The following is an 18,359-nucleotide window of genomic DNA, read 5'->3' on the forward strand; positions in this document are numbered from 1 at the left end:
CAGCATGATTAACTTTCCAGAAATAGATCAGAACATGGACCAATTTGGCTTGCAGGAGTGCCAAAAATCGTCTGATTCAGCTGTGAGCTGTTGGAAAACATTCCAGAAAAAAAATCCCTCCAGGAGCTCCTGATGGGAGAGGTTACAGGGCAACAACTTGGAAGGACTAGGACTAGGTCATTTGGTAGCTACACAGAGACAAGCAAGCCAGCACTCTGACAATAATGGCAGAAAGTGGCATCTCGCTTTTCAGTTCAGAGATAGGAAAGGTAAGAATAATGATTGAATGTTCAAAATGTTTATGATCATATTATAAATTATTTTTTATTTTTAGCTTGCATATTAGAAGATTTTTACAGCAATCCTCTTAGTTGGCTCTTTTATAAATTTCAAGCTGCTGACCCTATTGAAAGCAACTTTTGCAGCATATGAAGAAATAATTTTTCTAAATCAACATAGGAATTTTTTCCAATATCAACAGGACTGGAATGAGGTACATTGCCAGGCTAAACGAAGGTGAGTGACTTAGGATCAATCCGCACAACCCAATTTCAGTCCAAGAAGGGGCCAAAATGATATACTCTATCTGCACACAACCCAACAGGAAGGTAGCCACCCACCCACCCGCCCCAATTTATGCATATCTGCTGTGCATAAAACATAGTTTCTGGCTCCTGACAGTTCAAGCAAGTTTGTCCCAGTGGCTTCCAGCTCCTAATTTCCTCCCAGGCAAACATATATCTGCTTGCTGTGCACTGTAGCAGCAGTAGTCTCTTTCCTCTAGTCCCTGGGAGCTACCCTCCAGTCCCATCCACTCCACCCCACCCTCCCCTTTTTTTGAGTTTGCCAGTGAAATGGTGAAAGCTGACTTTTGGTTTAACAAGTCAACCAAGAGAATCACAAATGGACAGATCTGTCCTTGAGTGCTTTAAACAAGTGAAACCTGCAAGAATTGTGCCACTTTCCGCTTCTGGCCCAAGTAACACATCTTTCCTGCTGCAAGATGAACTTGCATAGCTTTTGCACACAGTTAGACATTTAACATGCATTTATTCATACAAAAAATACAATAACTTATAAACTTCAAATCCGTGTACAAGAAAACAGATTGCAGGTGTACTTTGGGGTGGAGGAGAGATGAGGTTTCTTTCTTTCTGTGGAAGGGTTGGGTATTTTCTGCTCTGGCTTGCGGCTGGCACGCAGGTTCCTTCTCGCAGCTTCCCGTAGACTCTAGAAATCATTCAGCTGGTGATTGAAAGCTGTCAAGCATGCCCAGGGCTGCTGCAGAAGTTTCTTGAGCCCGCTGGGCAGGAAGGAGTGTCACTGACAGCCTACTTCTAAACAGGCCCTAGCAGTTCAGAGTCCAGAACAAGAATGATGGTGCCGAGTCAGGCTGCTCAGGGAGCAAACTCAGAGCAGGTGGAGTAGAATGTCAGGTGCACGTGCTCAGGCCTACTTGTCACATTCCAGATCCTGGGTCCCCTCTCCCCCTTGATAGTGCTTCTCACAGAAGTAGCGGATACGCTGGCAAGCCTCCATCATCATCTCCTCAGGCACGGTGATCACCACACGGAAGAAATTGGGGTACTCAAAACACTGCCAGGAGAGACAGCTGAGCCATTAGCCACTGGACTCTCTTGGGGCCTTCCCAGCTTCCCAAGCAGAGCACTGGGGTTAATGCCCTGTAAATCAGTCCCATTGCTGCTACAACTGGGCTTTTTAATGGAAAGCAGGGACAGGAGGATAGCCAGTAGACACAGCTTTTTTTTTTTTTTTACAAATTCCACTGTGCTTATTTCCCCTTGGCCCCATGTTCAAGGCCAGATACAGTTTTCCTTCTTTTTAAGAAGGAAAAGCTTGTTCCTGTTTCATCTCCCACAGCCTCCAAGGTTGCTACCAGGATGACAAGCTGCAGACATAGCTGCAGAGGGAAGGGCTCCAACCCATTTATTTTTAATATGAAAATCTAGTGGAGAGAAGAGACACTGCAGCAAGGAACATGGCAGTCTCCAGGCTAGCCCAGCCAAGGATTTAGCCAGAAGAAGATACTGCAGCACCTCTCATACCAGCCTCCATGAATGTGAAACTGGGGCCTCTGTCAGCAAAAAGAACAACTAGGGAAAAGAGAAGCAGCTGAGAGGAGAGCTGAAGCCAGGCCGAGAATTTCCATCATAACCGTCCCAGCACTCACAGTCTTCCCATGGAGAAATAATCTCACCGTGGCAGGTAGACAGAAGACTGACTGCTCTGCAATGAGCCTCTCTGTGAACTCCACATCGTTCTCAAAGTCTGGGAAATGCTCCATCTCGATCCCCACCTAGAGCCAAAGGGGTAGAAAACCGGTCACAGCCAAAGATCCTCCCTTCTCCCCCAAGAAACAGCCCTTGCTGGGGTGTCTTTGGGGAAGGAAAGAAAGTGCCTTCCATACCAACAGCTTTTCCCTCAACACCCCTCCCCAAATGCAGGTAGCTCACCATCAGGTACATGGCTCCCTGGGGCCGGACCGGTTTCAGCCCACAGACCGTGGAGAGGGCAGCATAGCAAAGGGCAGCATTGGACTGGAAAGAGCAAATAGGAAGTCAAATCACAGAGAAGGAAAACTTGGTCCTCCTCACTCACACAACTGGCCAGGCCCACCAAAGAGGACAGTGAGCGATTAAACATGTCTTACCTCAAAAATTAGCTGGACTACCAGAAGGGTGAAATATGGAATCTCTGCTTGCAACAGATGTAATGTGAGCACAGCTGGGTCCTGCTCAGTTGTGTTAGGGATGTGAAGGACAGCAAGAAAGAGGCTTCTGGCCCCTTTCCACAGCCCCTTTCCCCATCTGTCGCACAACCCTTCACATCCCCACAGAACTTCAGGCAATCTGTTTGCTCACTTTTGTAGCCCCTTTTATCTCTTATCTTTTCTAGTAATAGAAAGTGTCCTAGTGTCCAGATTTCCCAATTAAAGGAATCTTTTCTTGAAACCACCTTAGTAGCAGTTTGTTTTCAAACTGGTGAAAAACAAAACAAAATATTCTCCCAGTTCAGTATCTTTGCAGAAATATATTAATGCCCGTTTTTAAACCTTAGCGCTAATATTACAGAAAGAAATAGCAAAGCACATTGAAAAGACCAGTGTTCATCTCCCATAGCGGGTCACCTGCTGTGCAGAAAGGAATAGCTGCCAAGTTCAGGGCAGTGAGACAGGACTGACTTGGCTTTCACTGTCTTTTTTATTTCAATCACAAAAAGAAAAGAAAATGTGCTACACCTGTGTTTCGGAAGCATGCTCTGCTGCAGGTGTTGACAGCAAGCTCTGAATGTGTGAGCTTGGCTTTTCCCTGTTCTTTGTCTTGCTATTTTCCTTAGAGAACAAAGTCGGAAAACAGGTCAACTGTCCAGGTCTACATGTTCCCACAACAAAAATGACTGAGTGCGCTTGACTTTAGCCAATGCATGACTGGACCTGTTTGGGATTAAATTTAGTGCCCTTGAGACTGAGTTTATTAACCTCCCCATCACAACTGACCCATTCAGCCTAGTAGGAACTATGTCTGCCTTGGCTTCTTTCTGAGAGTACAAGCACTGCTGGCTCAGTGGCTAAGATGCTGAGCCTGTCAATCAGAAAGGTCAGCAGGGTCTAGTATAGTATAGGTCTCTTGTGTGAGCAGGGGGTTGGACTAGATTGCCTGCAAGGTCCCTTCCAATGATGATACTGTTACTGTTACCTCTATTGCAATGTGTTCTTAGAAACAGTTGAGGCCTACCTTGAGGAAGCTGAGAGTGTTGTGATAGAATTCAGGGGATGTGCGATGGAAGATATGCCCAAGAGCTCCCTGGACGGCTGTGCAGGGCCCCAAAATCCTTTGGCTCAGCCTCAGAAGGCCTTCCCTGATCTTTAAGGCACACAGAAAAGGAGGAGGAGGGAAGCATCAGATTCCTGCCTATAGGTCAGTCCCCTGCCCACCAGGATTTCCACGCTCGCTTGCCCAGCATGAAGAGGGGCAGCACATGAAGCAGGCATAAACATTGCAAGGAATGGTTGGAATGGAACCAAGAGGGCCAGCTCTTCCTCCTTCCTCCTTCCTCCTCCCCCCAGCAGCCAAGTGTGTATTTCTCTACCTCCTCTCCAAAGATGTCCCGGCGGTCGTGGATCAGAATCCATCCCATCCTCCAGCCGGGGACCAACCATCTCTTGGCAAGGCCTCCACAGGACAGGATCGGGACATTAGTGCTAAGCTTTGCAAGGGACTCATATTTGCAGTCTTCAAACACCTGAGTGTGGAAGAGTTGGAGGAATCCCGTTTAGTGGCTGGTCAAGACTCGGAGAATGGAGTCCCATACTCAGTTTCGGACACAAAAGCAGGCTTCTCTTGAAGGCTACCCTCTGCCATTGTCATGTTATTCCAGCCCCCTTCTTCTCCCCCACCCCTGCCCCACCATCTCTCTATTCCTCTAGACAGATAAACGGTGCTCCTCACTCACCATTTCTGCATAGATCTCATCAGCCAAAATGGGGACACACTGCCTAGAGGCCACTGGGCAACAGAAGGAAGGAAGACAGACATTCAGCGAGTGACTGGGTGCCCACAACTTGGATGGGCTCCATAGCCTGGAGCCTTTTGTGATTCCTTTTATCCCATGCAAAGCAGCACAGAGTTTAGCACAGGAACACATGCATGAGGCATTTCAAAGCTGGTCGGAAGAATTACCCGTCAGAATCTTCTGAAGGTGACTTCTGCTGAAAACAGAGCCACAGGGATTGGATGGGTTGTTCACAATCAGACAAGCTGTCCTGTTGTCCACCAGAGATTCCATTTGCTTCAGGTCAATTTCCCAGGACTTTTCTGGCTGGTGCAAAATGGAAAGGAAGATGAAGAGCGTGAGGAAGCCTGAAATCAAATAACAACCATCTTCACTCTGGCTATGGGGCCTTTGCTCCCTGCCTGAGTCAGAAGTGATAGGCAGGTAAAGGGGAGGGCAAGAGGGACTGGTGGCCAGCCAAGAAACTGTGGCATTGTATAAGGAAAGCTTTCTTTCCTGATCCCAATTTACAGCTCATATAATCAAGAGCTGAAGAGTGCTATTAAGTTTTATTGATCAGTAGCTGCAAGATGTTGTCTTGGAAGAAAAGATAAAAGTTTCCAAGTAAGCAATTTAACACGTTGGTTATAAACATTATATCACACATCCAGGAATAAACAATGGTTGATCTAAGGTAAGAATAACTTCGTTTTTGATCATAGTTATTTCTAACTTGCCTCTTTCTCTGAGAATTGTGCAAAAAGGGATTTTTTTCTAATTCCTGCAAAGCCTCTCTCTTCTCCAACAATTGGTTTGGTACATCCAATCTGCTATCGCAGAGGCTTCTAGCTATTCTTTTGCACACCCTAAATATGGCTTTGGTTTTGACCACTAATATTGCAATGGTTCCAGCTCTCTTTGAGACTCCTCCATCAAAGCCACTTCTCCAAGTCTTGAACCTTGGTTCTGTTTCACTTTTGGGAGAAGGGTGAGGGTCCCCATATCTAGATCCAGCTTACCAAGAGATTGTAGAACTTGACTTCGATTCCCATAGAGTGAGCCAAGGTTTTGTAGAGGGAGAAGCCAGGGCGTGGCACCAGGATGTTCTGTCCAGGATTAGCAAGGACTGCTAAAGCTAATTCAATGGCCTGACTGCAGCCACTGGTCAGGATTACATCCTGGAAAGAAGGGAGGGAGGGAGGGAGCTGTGAGTCGAATGGGCACTTCATGGCTTTCAGTTCAACAGACCCACATGAAGATCAGAGCCCCTGGAACTTTAAATGATTATTGCACACTTAAAATTAGGTGGGGCGTCAAAACGCAAGCCTCTTTCCCCAAAAATGTTCTTACTCTTTCTCAACATATCAGTGTTGTTACCTGGGCTTTCAGAGGTGCTTCTGGACAATTGTAGTAGCTTGCAACCACTTCTCGACAGGACAGGTAACCTATAATGGGTGGGAGGTGAAATGAACTGAGTGTTCAGTGCTATGGCTGATTTAAAAAAGACTTATAAAATGGAAACTTCCTGAATTCCAGTCTTAGAAGCCTGCACAGGATGTTATTTAGTGCCCTCCCCCACCCTTTTGCCAAGGATTCCCTTAATAAGATACTCTTGGACTTTCAGCTCATGTAGCAGAGGCCTTCCCCTTTGACCCAGTTCCCTATCAGGGTCAAAAAGGCTTTCTATGGGATCTCAAGGCCACTGTCTGTTAGTGGTCCACCCGCCGCTGCCGCCTTGCCTTGGATTTTTCCACAGAGCCCAAAGACTCACCCACAGATGGGGCATAGCCATTGTATTTTCCAGAGTCCAGTGCTTCTTTCATGGCCCGTGTAACTTCATCATCTGTAGGAAGGTTTCCAAAGACAGTTGGATCTCCTGTAGAAAAGTAGAGGGTGAGGTGCCTAGGTTGTCAGTGGCTGGACTGTATCGAAAAGGGTGAAGGTCAGAATCTCTCTGGACCAGCCAGAGCCACCTACTCACCTATGGACAAAGATATCAGAGCTTTCCTGGGGTTGGGCTCCACTTTCATGGCATCCACAATGGCTCGAATGGGATTGAAAGTTCTTCTAGACATTTCTGAAGCCCTGACTGCCCAGTGGGGCTTGCGGCCTTTTCCCTTGGGCAAAGAAGGGCTTTTTCCATTGAGGTTGACATGGACATCTAGGACAGAGGACAGGGCGGTGTTGTTGTTCACCTGGATCAGGCAGGAGTCCATCTCGGGAAGGGAGAGCCTGCAGGGGACACAGAACAAGGCTGATGCCAACCCCAAAGCTGTCCCTGTGCCTGCCATCGACTACCGAAACCTACAAAGTGATCGATCCCGGCAGCAGAGGGATGAGGGTGGGGGCGGGGTGGCACGTAAATTGCTACGTAAGAGTCTTCCTCTTATGTCCTGTACAGGTACCAGTTTAGCAGCCACAACACAACCAAGGAGAGAAAGGTGTTGCAGCACAGCAGAACTATCCTTGAACCTTTCCTGCTCCTTCCCCTCCTCACTCACTCTGGGAGTATGAACTTTGGCCTGTGAAAAGCTGGCCCTTTGTGCACAGGATGATCCAAGTTCACATTCTGAAGGCTGTCAGGAAAGCAACATATCCAGCTGCTCCCCTCCCAAACCCAGGAGATAAAAACCCATTACAAAAAATTTGATAAAGCACCTGAAACCAATTTGTTCTTCCATCTGTTAGAATGAGATCGCACAATATCAAGATATAAATGAAAAACCACAGAACATTTCCATATTCTTATGCAAAGGGAGTATGTATCAGCTGTGGGCAAAAATGTTTTAGGTTGCATCCTACAGTTTTCAAAGTGTCAGCAGGAATTGTTCCACTTCATTTCAGTTGTGTAAGTCACACCCTGCCTTCAGTCCCAGTTGCAATGGTAAGAGGTTTCAGGGAAATTGAAATCAGTTCCAAGGACAAAAGAGTGACCAGGGAATAGAAAAACAGAACATAAAGGACCTAAGTATGTTTAACCCTGAGACAAGATGGAGAGGAGCAATATAAGAGCCCTCACCCCAATTTACAAAAGAATGAATTCAGAAGAAGGTCAAGACCTTTTCTCTCTTGTTCTAGAGGACAAATACAGAATAATGGAGACAAGTTACAAGAAGGCACATCTGAATTGAATATTGGCAAAATCTTCCTAACAAACTGCAAAAGTTTGACTGAGGAAACGATTATCCAAAGAGTAATTGTGGCATATTAAACCATCCAGTATTCTCAGATTGTACTCCATTTGGAGCTGCCAGTCAGACAGGAAACTATAGGTCAGCTCCTTGGTCCTGGCACTGTCCAGTGTCCTCTTGTTCATTTGTTCTCCTTTTGGGGTTCTCCGGCATTGTGCCTGTACAAGGCCAGGTCATGCACAACAGTCTTCATTAGAGAGGGCACGGTTAGGAAGAGTTCAGCGAGCACCAAATGCTGCTCGAATTTTGAAATGACCCTTGGTTAAACTTATTTGTAGAGGGGGTCACTGGTGTCTCTGAACCTGTTACTTTTCAGTGCTAGCACTGATGATGTTACCTAGTTTGGCTAATGAAACATCTGCAAGAAAACAACCAAGCTCAAAGAGCACTAAGGACCCCTCATTTCAACCCTGAGCTACAAAGATACTCCTCTATTGTTACTTGTAGTGCCTCTTGGTTCAGGAACCCCAGGTGTTGGTGACTTACCTGAGACACCCAAAGATGTGGCTACAGCTCAGTGTGATGGTGAAGATGAGCAGAGAAGCTTTCAATGTGGTTGAACCCAAGGCAGAACCAGAGTGCTAGAACACAAGTCCTTTTATGCATGGCAAGCCTGCAGCCGCCTAGAGTCAAGAACAGGGTGTCAGCCTGGAGTCCTCCAGCTATTGGCTGATGTGGAGGGCTGTACTTTCCACCCAGGGACACCCCCAACTCTGATTCCATCTGGCTCCAAACATCTGGAACAAACACGGGCTGCATGTTAACTCTTTCAGACAAGGGCCAAAACTGTCTGCTGGAACCACATTGCTCCCCTTCCAGAGCCAACCATCCAATATGGGTAGAATTCTTCTTGGCCTACCTGACACCTGAGATCCATCTTCTCCCAGGGTCAGGAAAAGCCACCAGCCCAATGTAACCCCCATGGGTGAAAGAATGGACACCTTCAGAATCTAACCAAAGAGACTACATGATGCGAAGATGGGAGTGAAACCCAAAGAGTTAACTTCAGGCATGATCCAATGCTTTGCCTGGCATTTAAGGCAGCCTGATGCAATTCATGAGGCCCACCTCATCAGCTCCACGTTGCAAAACACAATAATTGATCCCAAATGCTCTAAGCACCAGCTGGGAATGGGAAGGCGTCACACACCAACAACAGATCTGCCCCCTCCTCCAACCATCAGTAATCCACTTTACCAATACCTAAAGAGGAAAGGGATTTCATATTTCTCCAGAATTCTGCTTTCTTTGGGACAGAGGAAATCCACAAGAAGTCAGTGGCTGAGTTTGATCCTTCTCTGAATCCTGGCACTTTACATAGAGAGCAGCTGTATTGACAGGCAAGAGAAGGACTCTGTCTACTTTCCTCTAAAGTACCTTCTTTCGTGAATCTTGGTAGACACTGCGGATAAATATGTGCCAGAGTCTCCAGGTCATCAAAAGAATCCAACACTGAAGAATAAAGAAAAGAAAGGGAGGGTTGGCGGGTTGCCCCATTAATGTCTGTCCTCCCCCTTCAGGTCTTCCCATTCCGCCTCTGGCAGATTTTGCTCAGTGCTCCACCAACCTCCAAGGACAGTTGTTATTTCTCTGCCCTTCTCAAGTCTTGTGGAGGTCTCCCTCCAGAATTTCAGACTGCAGCAGACAAGTTCTTGCAACCCTCACAGGCAGCCATGCTCCTCCCCACCCCCATGGCCAACCAAGGATCTGTCCGCAATCTCATCCAAAAAACAGCTCAGTCTTGAATCTGCTTAATGGAGGGGATAGCAAGGCCTTCATACAGCTATCTTTGCTCATTCTTCCAACACGCACATGAGATTATTCACATGTTTCTGAGGCTGCTTCTGCAAGGACTCATGTGTCAAGCAGTGGCAGGAACACAGATGACAGGCTCCCCAACCCCCTTGTAGCACCTAGCCCTCTTATTTCAGCTGTATCCCACACATGTACCTTGCCCCAAAGCCTAGCTCCTTTGCTTTAGCTGGGAGATGAACCAAGGACCTGCCTGAATGTGAATAGTTGTGTTCCCAGGCCCAAAGTGGTAGGGGCAAGAGGAGGGAAATAAGTGGAGATGGCAACAGGCAAAATCCTCATTTCTACCTGATTCATCCTCCCTTCCAACCATACCATCTGCTTATTAAACAATTACAAAGCCCATTATATATGGGGGTTTCTGTAAGGATCCCTATCCTGCTTTGGACAATCCTTCTATGTTGGGGTTTTCAATCATCAGAACAGCCCCTCCACGTTCCATCTTCAAGATGATTCTGATTCCCTTGTCCCTGCTCTTTCCCAACCCCAAATCAGCAAGGAAAAGGAGATCCCAAGAAGATTTCTGCTTTCAGATCCAAACGTGGCTGGACTTCATTGAAATATTTCATAGGTCATGGTAAAGGAACAAAGTAGTGGCTTTCCTCAACACCTAACACTGCCTTATCTATCTTTTATCCTTGCTTTCTTAATGAGTACATTTCATTCCTCCTTAGCTGCTTTAATGCCTCCCCCACACCCATTCTTGCCCACCCATCAAGCTGTACTAATAGAAATCTTATTTGTGTCCATCAGCAGCTCCAGGCACCCACCCAAAGCCTTGGGTAGGAGGAGCAGGACAGCAGAAGACTCTCCATAGCAAGTGGCTGAGTCACAGGAAAGGAGGGAGTGCAGGCAGGCGAAAGCCCCTTCCATCTCCATCTCCTCCTGCGCCAAATCCCTCTTTGAAGCCAAAGTCAATATTGACTCATTTTGTCACTGGCATTTGACATGTGCTTTTCTATTACTATCCACTTGCACAGCCTGTTGTCTGTGGCCTTTTCCCCTCTGTGGCCTTGAAGCCCCAGTGAGCTAAGCAAATAGACTTCAGAGGCCTCTGTTGACTTCAGCCGCAGGCCTCCTCTGAGAGGGCAACTTCTCAGCAGAATAACGCACTTTTGTGGAGGAAGAGCTGGCATCTGAAACTCTTGGAAGGGACGAGCCTTCTGCCACTCCTCTGGTTGCATGTTGGCCAGGAGGCGCTACAAGGGGCGGCGGCAACCACCAACTAGCCAAGAGTTTCTTTGTACTATCAGCAAAATTACCACATTCCCTCTCAGAGCAACATGCCCAGTGCAATGATTCCATGAAGCAGAGCAACAGGAATGGGCCAATGGTCCTGTTGGCCTCTTCTCCAAGGATGACCATGTCCTTAACTCTGAAGCCAAGAAGAGGGGTGAGAAAAGAAATGGCCATCCTTGAAGAAGGTGCCAGCAGGAATACTGGCCCATTCCTGTTGCTCTGCTTCGTGGAATGATTTCGCTGGCTTCCCCAGAGACCAGACCCTAAAAGCAGCACTGGGTTAACGGTGGGCACTTGCAAGGTGGGAATCAGCATTAATTTGGCTGGAGCCGCTAGACAGATATGTTCTGCAATCAAGGAGGAAGTCTGTTCAGTCTTGAACCGGTGGAAAGAATTGCCCAAAGTCCGTTGACCCTGAAAAACAGGAGGAAAAGGCTTAACTTTTAAATCTTGCAAAGACATAAGAGCTTGATTTTGGCTTGATTTCTACAGTAAGCCAAACCTCTACATATATATGCCTTTTTCCCCTTGTTGACCATAAAACAGCCCATCAAGCAATACCAAGTTCTTCAAGTTTCTGCTGTTTCTTTGTCCTGAATGTGGGGCTGAGTTTCTCAAACATAAGAAATACAGTAGCTGTGCCTTTCTTGAAATTTTATAATCTGTATAGAGGCCATCTCCAATGGTAGGGTGGGTGCTTGTGGCTCTACACTCATTCTTCTTCCACCTCCTGGAATACGGAACAATCACATTAACCTAAAGCCACTACACTTGGAAGTCCTCCTTTCTTAGGTAAGACGGCTACCCTCATCCTTGTGCTGAAGAAGTGGCTGTCCATTCTGTGATTGTTTGGCTCTGCAGCCTGAAGAAAAGTTATTGATGGTACACTACAGAAAGTATACATTGGTTTGGCTTCCAGGAGATTTGACAGGAGCCCAAAGGAATCAGTAGCCCAAATTTTTCTGCTATATTTATACTTTCTGAAAGCAATTATGGCCAATTTATATTTTTCAATGTCATTTCAATGTCCTCGTTGGTGAGTCCTAGCAACTTCTAGAGATAACCAACCACTCTTGAGTTGATAAAAGGATGTCTCAGGAATGTCTGGGTTACACTTGTGAGTAACAGATGGGAAAATGATCTGAAAATGAACCCTCTGGAGTATGTTATAGCTGCCAGGAAGGTTATGATTAGGGTTCTTTTGGTTTTTGGGAGTAAGCAATTTCCAAATCATTTATGAACAAATTAACAAGCATCAGCCCCAACACAAATCCTTGGGGAACATTCCCTGTGTGAGAATTGATCTGTTTTTTTTTTCCTCTTATCACAGGGATGCTAATTCTGATCAGATGTTTTGGACAAGATAGATGGACACTTTCCCCCAGATGCAGGATCATGCCTTGTATTTTTCCTACATCAACAGCTTCATCATGAGGATATGTGGGTATCACCCTATGGGCAGAATGAACCGCTTAAGATAAGCACTCAATTCTATGGATTCTATTCTATGGATAAGTAAGGATATTAGAAAGCCATAAATGAAGAATTTAAGCAACTGATGTGATTTGAGAACAAGCTTTATGTATGAAAACAATGGCCAAATGACCTCTTCTGTTTAGTTTTCTTCCCATCCTACGTAACTCTACTTTGGCTGGTCAGATTTGTCTCCATCTGAACTTTGATTTTATAACCATCGGATTTATTGTCATCTTGTTTTTCCCTACCTGTGTGAGAACTCTCACAGGTCTCTAAAAAAACAGCTGGCATGACATCTGTGTGCTGCGGTAAACACTGTAAAAAAAGAACAACAATAAAATCTGGAGAATTAACCCTATGCACATACAGTACTTGTTATACTCTGATAAACAATCAATGAATGTTGACTTAGTTTTGCAGAACTCAGATTAAATCTTCTTTGGCAAGGCTTCTTCGCCTTATGCTTAGTAAATTTGGTTCTAACTTGCTTACTTCAAGTTCACCTACCAAAAAATAGATGGTGACTATTTTCTGCTAAAGATGAGCAGAAAACAGAAGTTATTATCTGCTTGACAAGTATTCAAGATACTTTCAGGAAAGGACAATGCAGATCTGAAAAACATTGTGTGGTTTCCAATTATATAGATATAAAGTTTATTGTCATTGTATGTATATACACGGTATACCCATACAACGAAATTCACATAACACCCAGAGACCAAGTCCAACACACATGACAATCCCCAGACACACCCCCACCCACCAAAAATTCCCCACCCCTAAAACCACCCAAGCATCCACACAGCAGACCACTAAATCCTTGAGGTAGTGAACTACAACCGTCATAATAAAGAACATGCAAGTCTATCAGAAAATATTTAGTTTAACTTTAAGGTGAGAAAGTAGGACAGTTCCAAATTCCACTCAAGGTTCAATATCTGAGAATTGGACAGTGCCACATGGAATATGAAGGTTGTGATCAGAGTCAAATGCTGGTATAGATATATTAATCAGATTTCTTCAGGCAAATATTAAAAAACTGCATCTGCATAACTCAAAGGCTGTGCATAATTTCATAGCATTTTAATTGGTCTTCATGATTACTTTGGCAACAGAAGACATTTGGACAGGACAAGCACTGGTTTGTAAATCAACCTGTTGCAGGTCACTGAGTGAGCTGATTTCAAAAGACTGAGATTTGTGTCCCTGTACTGCCTACCTAAGAGTCAGTTAAATCATTAACTACTTCTGAAAATAGTTGTGTTCCATCAGGTTTCTGGATGAAAAGAATAGAACCTCTCCACCTTCAATGAACAGCCAATAACCACAGGGGAAGCTTTATGAAAACCTGACATGAAATTGTTCCTGTGACTTTCACTAGAGTTAATGCATCAATGAAAATTTGCTAGAGAATACTTCATTTCCTCTGCTGGGGAGGATGCAAAGAAGAAAGCTCCCCATGGGGAGGGGGGACTTCATAAATCTTTTGTTGGTTATTCTTTTGAAACATAATTTAGCATCCTATTCACTTCAGCCGTCCTTGGCTGAGTTCTCAGAATTAAAAGTCTTGAGACCAATTCTACAAAGACATTTTTTAACTGACAACAGTTAAAACATTGGCTAAACACTGAAAAATGCAATTAGGTTGTACTGTGCAAAACTATTCTTGAGAATTTGCACACAATGTATGAGGAAGGATGACTGTTGCACTGGAAAAAATTGAAAAGGGATTAAATAGCAAAGCAGGATTGTTTTTTGGAAATAGTTCCTGGCTATTTTATAAGTATTCAACAGTACTGTCATTTTCTACATACACAGTGAAAAGGTTTTTGGTTTCACCCCTCTATTACTACATTCTTCCACTGGGACAGATTCTCTCTTCTAACTTGCAGGGATGGACATGTTCAGCTCTTCTGGAAAATGTATAACGTCTGCTTTCTTTCAGACACTTTTTTCCTTTGTCATGCATATAACCACAAAAGAAAATGTAACAAAAATAAGATACTGGTGCTTAGTTGAAATCCTTAGAGAAATGAAGGATAGTCAATGTACTTAATATTTCAAACCAGAATAACATGGCCAAACAAAAGAACTGAGCTTGGACATGAGCCATGTAAACAATTCTGAGACATCTTTGTTCATGGATTTATGATACTGTCTTGACCAAATGTAAAATAGCAGTGCCTCACAATAACTTAAAGTAACCTTTATAAAAGTTGACAATTGACCAGTATGAATTTTGGAATGGTACAGCATTATAATTTATTTTAACAGTGAAATGCAGGCATGCTGAATTGTCGTCAGCATTGTGTCGTATTAAGGAAGGTTTACCCATGCCCTGCTCAGCTTGACTTATCTGATTGTGCTTGGAACAGCAAACATCGGGGGACTTCCTCATCAGCCATCAGCTAGAGTTCTCCTGGGTGCCTCAGCCATCCCTCCCTCCTAGCTGAGCAACTAGGTCATTTCAGACTTTGAGCTCTGCTAAGGAGACCCATTATGGTGAGACAGACGATGTCTAACCAGATGCATCTGGGAGGAAGTTATCTGACCTATTTTAAAATCCAAACCAGGAAGAAATAATTCTGGACATGTAAAAATTGTACCTGCAGATGAAAATCCTAAAATTTCAGAGCTATCAGCCAGATTTGTAACTATTGCTATAAAAACAATTTTTTAAATAACACTAACTTGGGATTTTAAGTGTTTTATGACAGGGGTCCCCAGTCCCCCGGAACTGTGGACCAGCACTGGGCTGTGGCACGCCAAAAACAGGAACGCGCAAACAAGCGAAGCCCTGGGATGCAGGCAGCATGTGAAACCACACAAGGGGTCCACGGAAAAACCTCTCTCCACAGAATCAGTCCTTGATGCCCCAAAGGTTGGGGGCCGCTGTTTTATGAAACATTTATTAAATATTTTACTTGTTAAACTGTTTTATCTGAGATATGTGATAACTGTCTCCCAGTACTTGAGGGCCTATCACAGAGAAGGTGGGATTCTCTAAGACACCAGAGGGCAGCACAAGAAATAATATAGGTGAACTGGACACTTGTTAAAGAGAGCTCCAACCTAGAAGGAGAAATTTTCTGACAGTGAGAACAATTAACAATTAAGTTTGCCTCCCAGGGTTGAAGGTGCTCCCAGTCCCATCACTGCAGGGTTTCAAAAATAGATTGGACAACCAATTGGCTGGATGGTATAAGGCCTTGAGCAGGGGGTTGGGCTAGCCGCTAGAGGATTTTATGTCTGTGTCTATCTAATGCCAAGTTTACATTATATTTGCACTTGCTTGAGAATACAAAAGCAATATAATAAGAAGTAGCCATCAACCTAACCAAAATTAAAGGGAAGTCCAACGCCCAACATCCCCACCCCAACATTCCACCTGCGAGGGAGGAGACCCCAGGCCTGGGAGGAGCGCCAGGTCCCCACAGCCCCGGGAACCGCCAGATCCTGGGGGGCCCATTCCCGAGGGCAGGCGCTGCGGCCGAGCAGGGGCGCGGCTTTCCCCGCAGAGGCTTCGCTGGGCGGCAGGGCAGCTTGACGCTCCCCTGCCACAGCTCCTCCGCCCGCCAAGGAGCTCTTCCCTCGTTTGCTGGCGGAGCTCCCGACTTTTCCTCCAGCTCGAGGGATTCCCCAGACCCCAATCGCCTCGGCTCTCTCTCCGGGCGGAAAGGCAGGGACGGCACAGGGGCGGTGGGGCAGTAGGCGCCGCTTGGCGGAGGAGGAACCCGCAAGGCTCTGTGCGGAAAAGGGTAGGAGGGGCCGGCCCGGCGACGCAACGACCGAGAACGGAGCCACAGGAGCGGCTCCAGCGAGCCCCGACGCCCCGCGCCAAACGAACTGAGCTGCCGGATTAATGGAATAAACCGAGTCGGGGGGCTCCCTTCTGGCGCCCTCCGGGAGGAGCTGCGGGGAATTTTGCGCGGGGCAGGCCAGTTGTCGGCGCCTGGGAGAAGCGGCCGAGCGTCCTGGGTCTACCGGGTCCGTTTTGCTTGATGAGCCGGCGGCGAGGGCGGCAGCTGCCTCTCGTGGACCCGACGGGAAGGGCGGCCGATGGCGGGCCCGACTGGTCTTGAAAGCAAAGGCGAACGGGCCCGAGCCCTCCTGGCTGGAGAGCGAAGGATGGGCCGGCACTTGTAGCTGCCTCCCGTCCCTCGGGCTCTCTGCCTAGCCGGCTCCCACTTGTTCCGTCTCCTCCTCCTTTCGGCCCGGGACTACTTACCGCTAGCAGCCCGGAGCGGCACCCGGCGGCTTCAGCGGAGCCCACGCGGAGAAAGCCCAGCACACGGGAGGCCGTCCCGAGTGAGGCTGGAGCCCGCGGCTCGGTGCCAGCGCTCTTTTGTCGCAATGGCTGGCACAGCGGCGGCTTCGGCTGCAGGTGACCCGGAGCAAGAATATCTGCGGGGCTTTTCGCGGCGGCGGCCGCGGTCTCCCTTTTGATTGGTGGCTTCCGAATCAGCCGGGACCGTCAAACCAAAGCAATCCCGAGGGACGAGCCTGGTCGGGCGGGAAGGAAAGCTGTGGCCACTCGAAGCCTCCCCCCCCCCCACCGCGCAGCACTTTTGCCCCGGACCTTGCAGGAGCTCGCCTTCAAAGCCAACGAGCCCCTTTGCTGCTTCTCCCTCGCCCAGAAACTGTCAGCTCTGAAAGATCCCTATGAACCAATTCTTTGGGATCTTGCTGTAGCCATTTTTAAAGTCCCGATGAGGCTCCAATTGAGAGCTGGGAAGATGTAGCTGCTTGAGTGGTCAAAAGATCTGCATTCCTCTATCCTTCTGGGGAGACCATGTGCCTGTATTTTTCAATACAGCCCCCTTGGTTCTGCCTCATATCTAGGGCAGCACATAAGACTGCCAAATATTATCCAGGGCCAACTTTGTCCAAGAAAGATTGTCCTGAGGCTGCTACACTTAGCACTGAACAGCTGCCACTTACCAGCTTCTTTGCAGGGCCATGTGAAGATGGGATCAGCCCCTGGCCAAAAGGCACATCGCCTTCAGCTCAGTCTGCCTTGAACTTACCCTATAGCACAAGTTATTACAAGAGCTGAGAATTTGGTTTTTAATTGTGCTATATATTTATACTTTATAAATCACAATAGCTGGACAAAGTCTTAGATGTGAGATCCAGCTGTGGCCTCCTGGACTTTCTGATCCAATTTCTCCTTTTCTGTTTTACTTATAAATAAAAACTAACTTCTTTCAAGCTCGTATCAAGTACAGTTACTCTTCGGGAACTCTCAAATCTTTGTTTTGTGGGAATTGCAAAGCTTAATTCCAGTTGCAGCACGTGGACTTATACAAGGGTTGAGGGAAATTCAGACACATCACAGAAAGATTTAATCATGTCTCATTACAAAAGCAGATGGACTAAATTACCTTTCACATTTGGACATGGCTTTCCTTGTGGCAGCAAAGAATTGTTTTCAGCCACTGGAAGTATTTATTGTACAATTCACCCAACATGCCAGGATTAATCATCAAGCTTGAATCTGCTAAAACAATTTTCTGAACATGCTGAACTGCTTGCGGGTGGGTGTGCATGTCCACTAAATCACAACCCACCAGCTGTGCTTTTGCCTAGCATGTACAAAACTCATACCAGTGTCTTAGTCTCTCAGTGTCCTTCCCTTCCAGCCATTTGACTCTCGGTGTAGCCCTTCAGTGCTTTCATCAGGGGTGTCTTAGATCAGTGTTGGTGAACCTTTTTGGCACTGAGTGCCAAAACAGGAGCGTGTGCTGGAAACCGGAAGAGCAGTTGCCCAGTGTGCACATGTGCACCAGAAACCTGAAGATTATCTTCCTGGCACGTGCATGCGCACTGGGCAGCTGGTCTTCTGGTTTCCGGTGCTCCCACGCGCGTGAAGAGCAGCTGGCTGGCATGCCAGAACTTGGAAGAGCAATGGGCGATGGCTCGCGTGGCCAGAGAGATGGCTCTGCGTTCCACCTCCGGCACGCATGCCATAGGTTCACCATCACAGGCTTAGATCCTATGCTGTGTCACAAAGAGAGCATGCTATAGCATAGCTATGCTATGAGGGAATGAACTTGGGATTGCTCTCTGAAGTTTGAAATAGCACTTGCAGCCTGTCATAAACACTTAGCGCCCCTACTTCCCTCATGC

General features: G+C 46.5%; 1 protein-coding gene across 5 annotated transcripts; it reads right to left on the reverse strand.

The window, feature by feature from the left end:
• Nucleotides 1–1,033: 1,033 nt before the first annotated feature.
• TAT (tyrosine aminotransferase) lies at nucleotides 1,034–16,941 on the reverse strand. Of its 5 annotated transcripts, none has more exons than XM_087877074.1 (16): nucleotides 16,459–16,941; nucleotides 12,479–12,545; nucleotides 11,053–11,168; nucleotides 9,081–9,155; nucleotides 8,190–8,326; nucleotides 6,494–6,744; nucleotides 6,284–6,388; nucleotides 5,890–5,957; nucleotides 5,532–5,690; nucleotides 4,701–4,839; nucleotides 4,474–4,526; nucleotides 4,111–4,263; nucleotides 3,756–3,884; nucleotides 2,475–2,558; nucleotides 2,219–2,317; nucleotides 1,034–1,596 (listed from the first exon to the last, which is right to left on the reverse strand). In XM_087877074.1, the coding sequence occupies exons 6-16, from the start codon at nucleotides 6,726–6,728 to the stop codon at nucleotides 1,453–1,455; spliced, it is 1,368 nt and encodes a 455-aa protein (XP_087733200.1). In that variant the 5' UTR covers nucleotides 6,729–6,744; nucleotides 8,190–8,326; nucleotides 9,081–9,155; nucleotides 11,053–11,168; nucleotides 12,479–12,545; nucleotides 16,459–16,941; the 3' UTR covers nucleotides 1,034–1,452. The 5 variants fall into 5 exon arrangements, with proteins under 5 accessions (XP_087733200.1, XP_087733202.1, XP_087733203.1 ...); XM_087877076.1 differs by having other exon boundaries at nucleotides 8,190–8,440; nucleotides 16,459–16,828; XM_087877077.1 differs by having other exon boundaries at nucleotides 11,017–11,168; nucleotides 16,459–16,828.
• Nucleotides 16,942–18,359: the final 1,418 nt, after the last annotated feature.

The sequence above is a fragment of the Pantherophis guttatus genome, chromosome 11 (genome assembly GCF_059756535.1).
Source record: "Pantherophis guttatus breed Tessera chromosome 11, ASM5975653v1, whole genome shotgun sequence".
NCBI lineage: Eukaryota > Metazoa > Chordata > Lepidosauria > Squamata > Colubridae > Pantherophis > Pantherophis guttatus.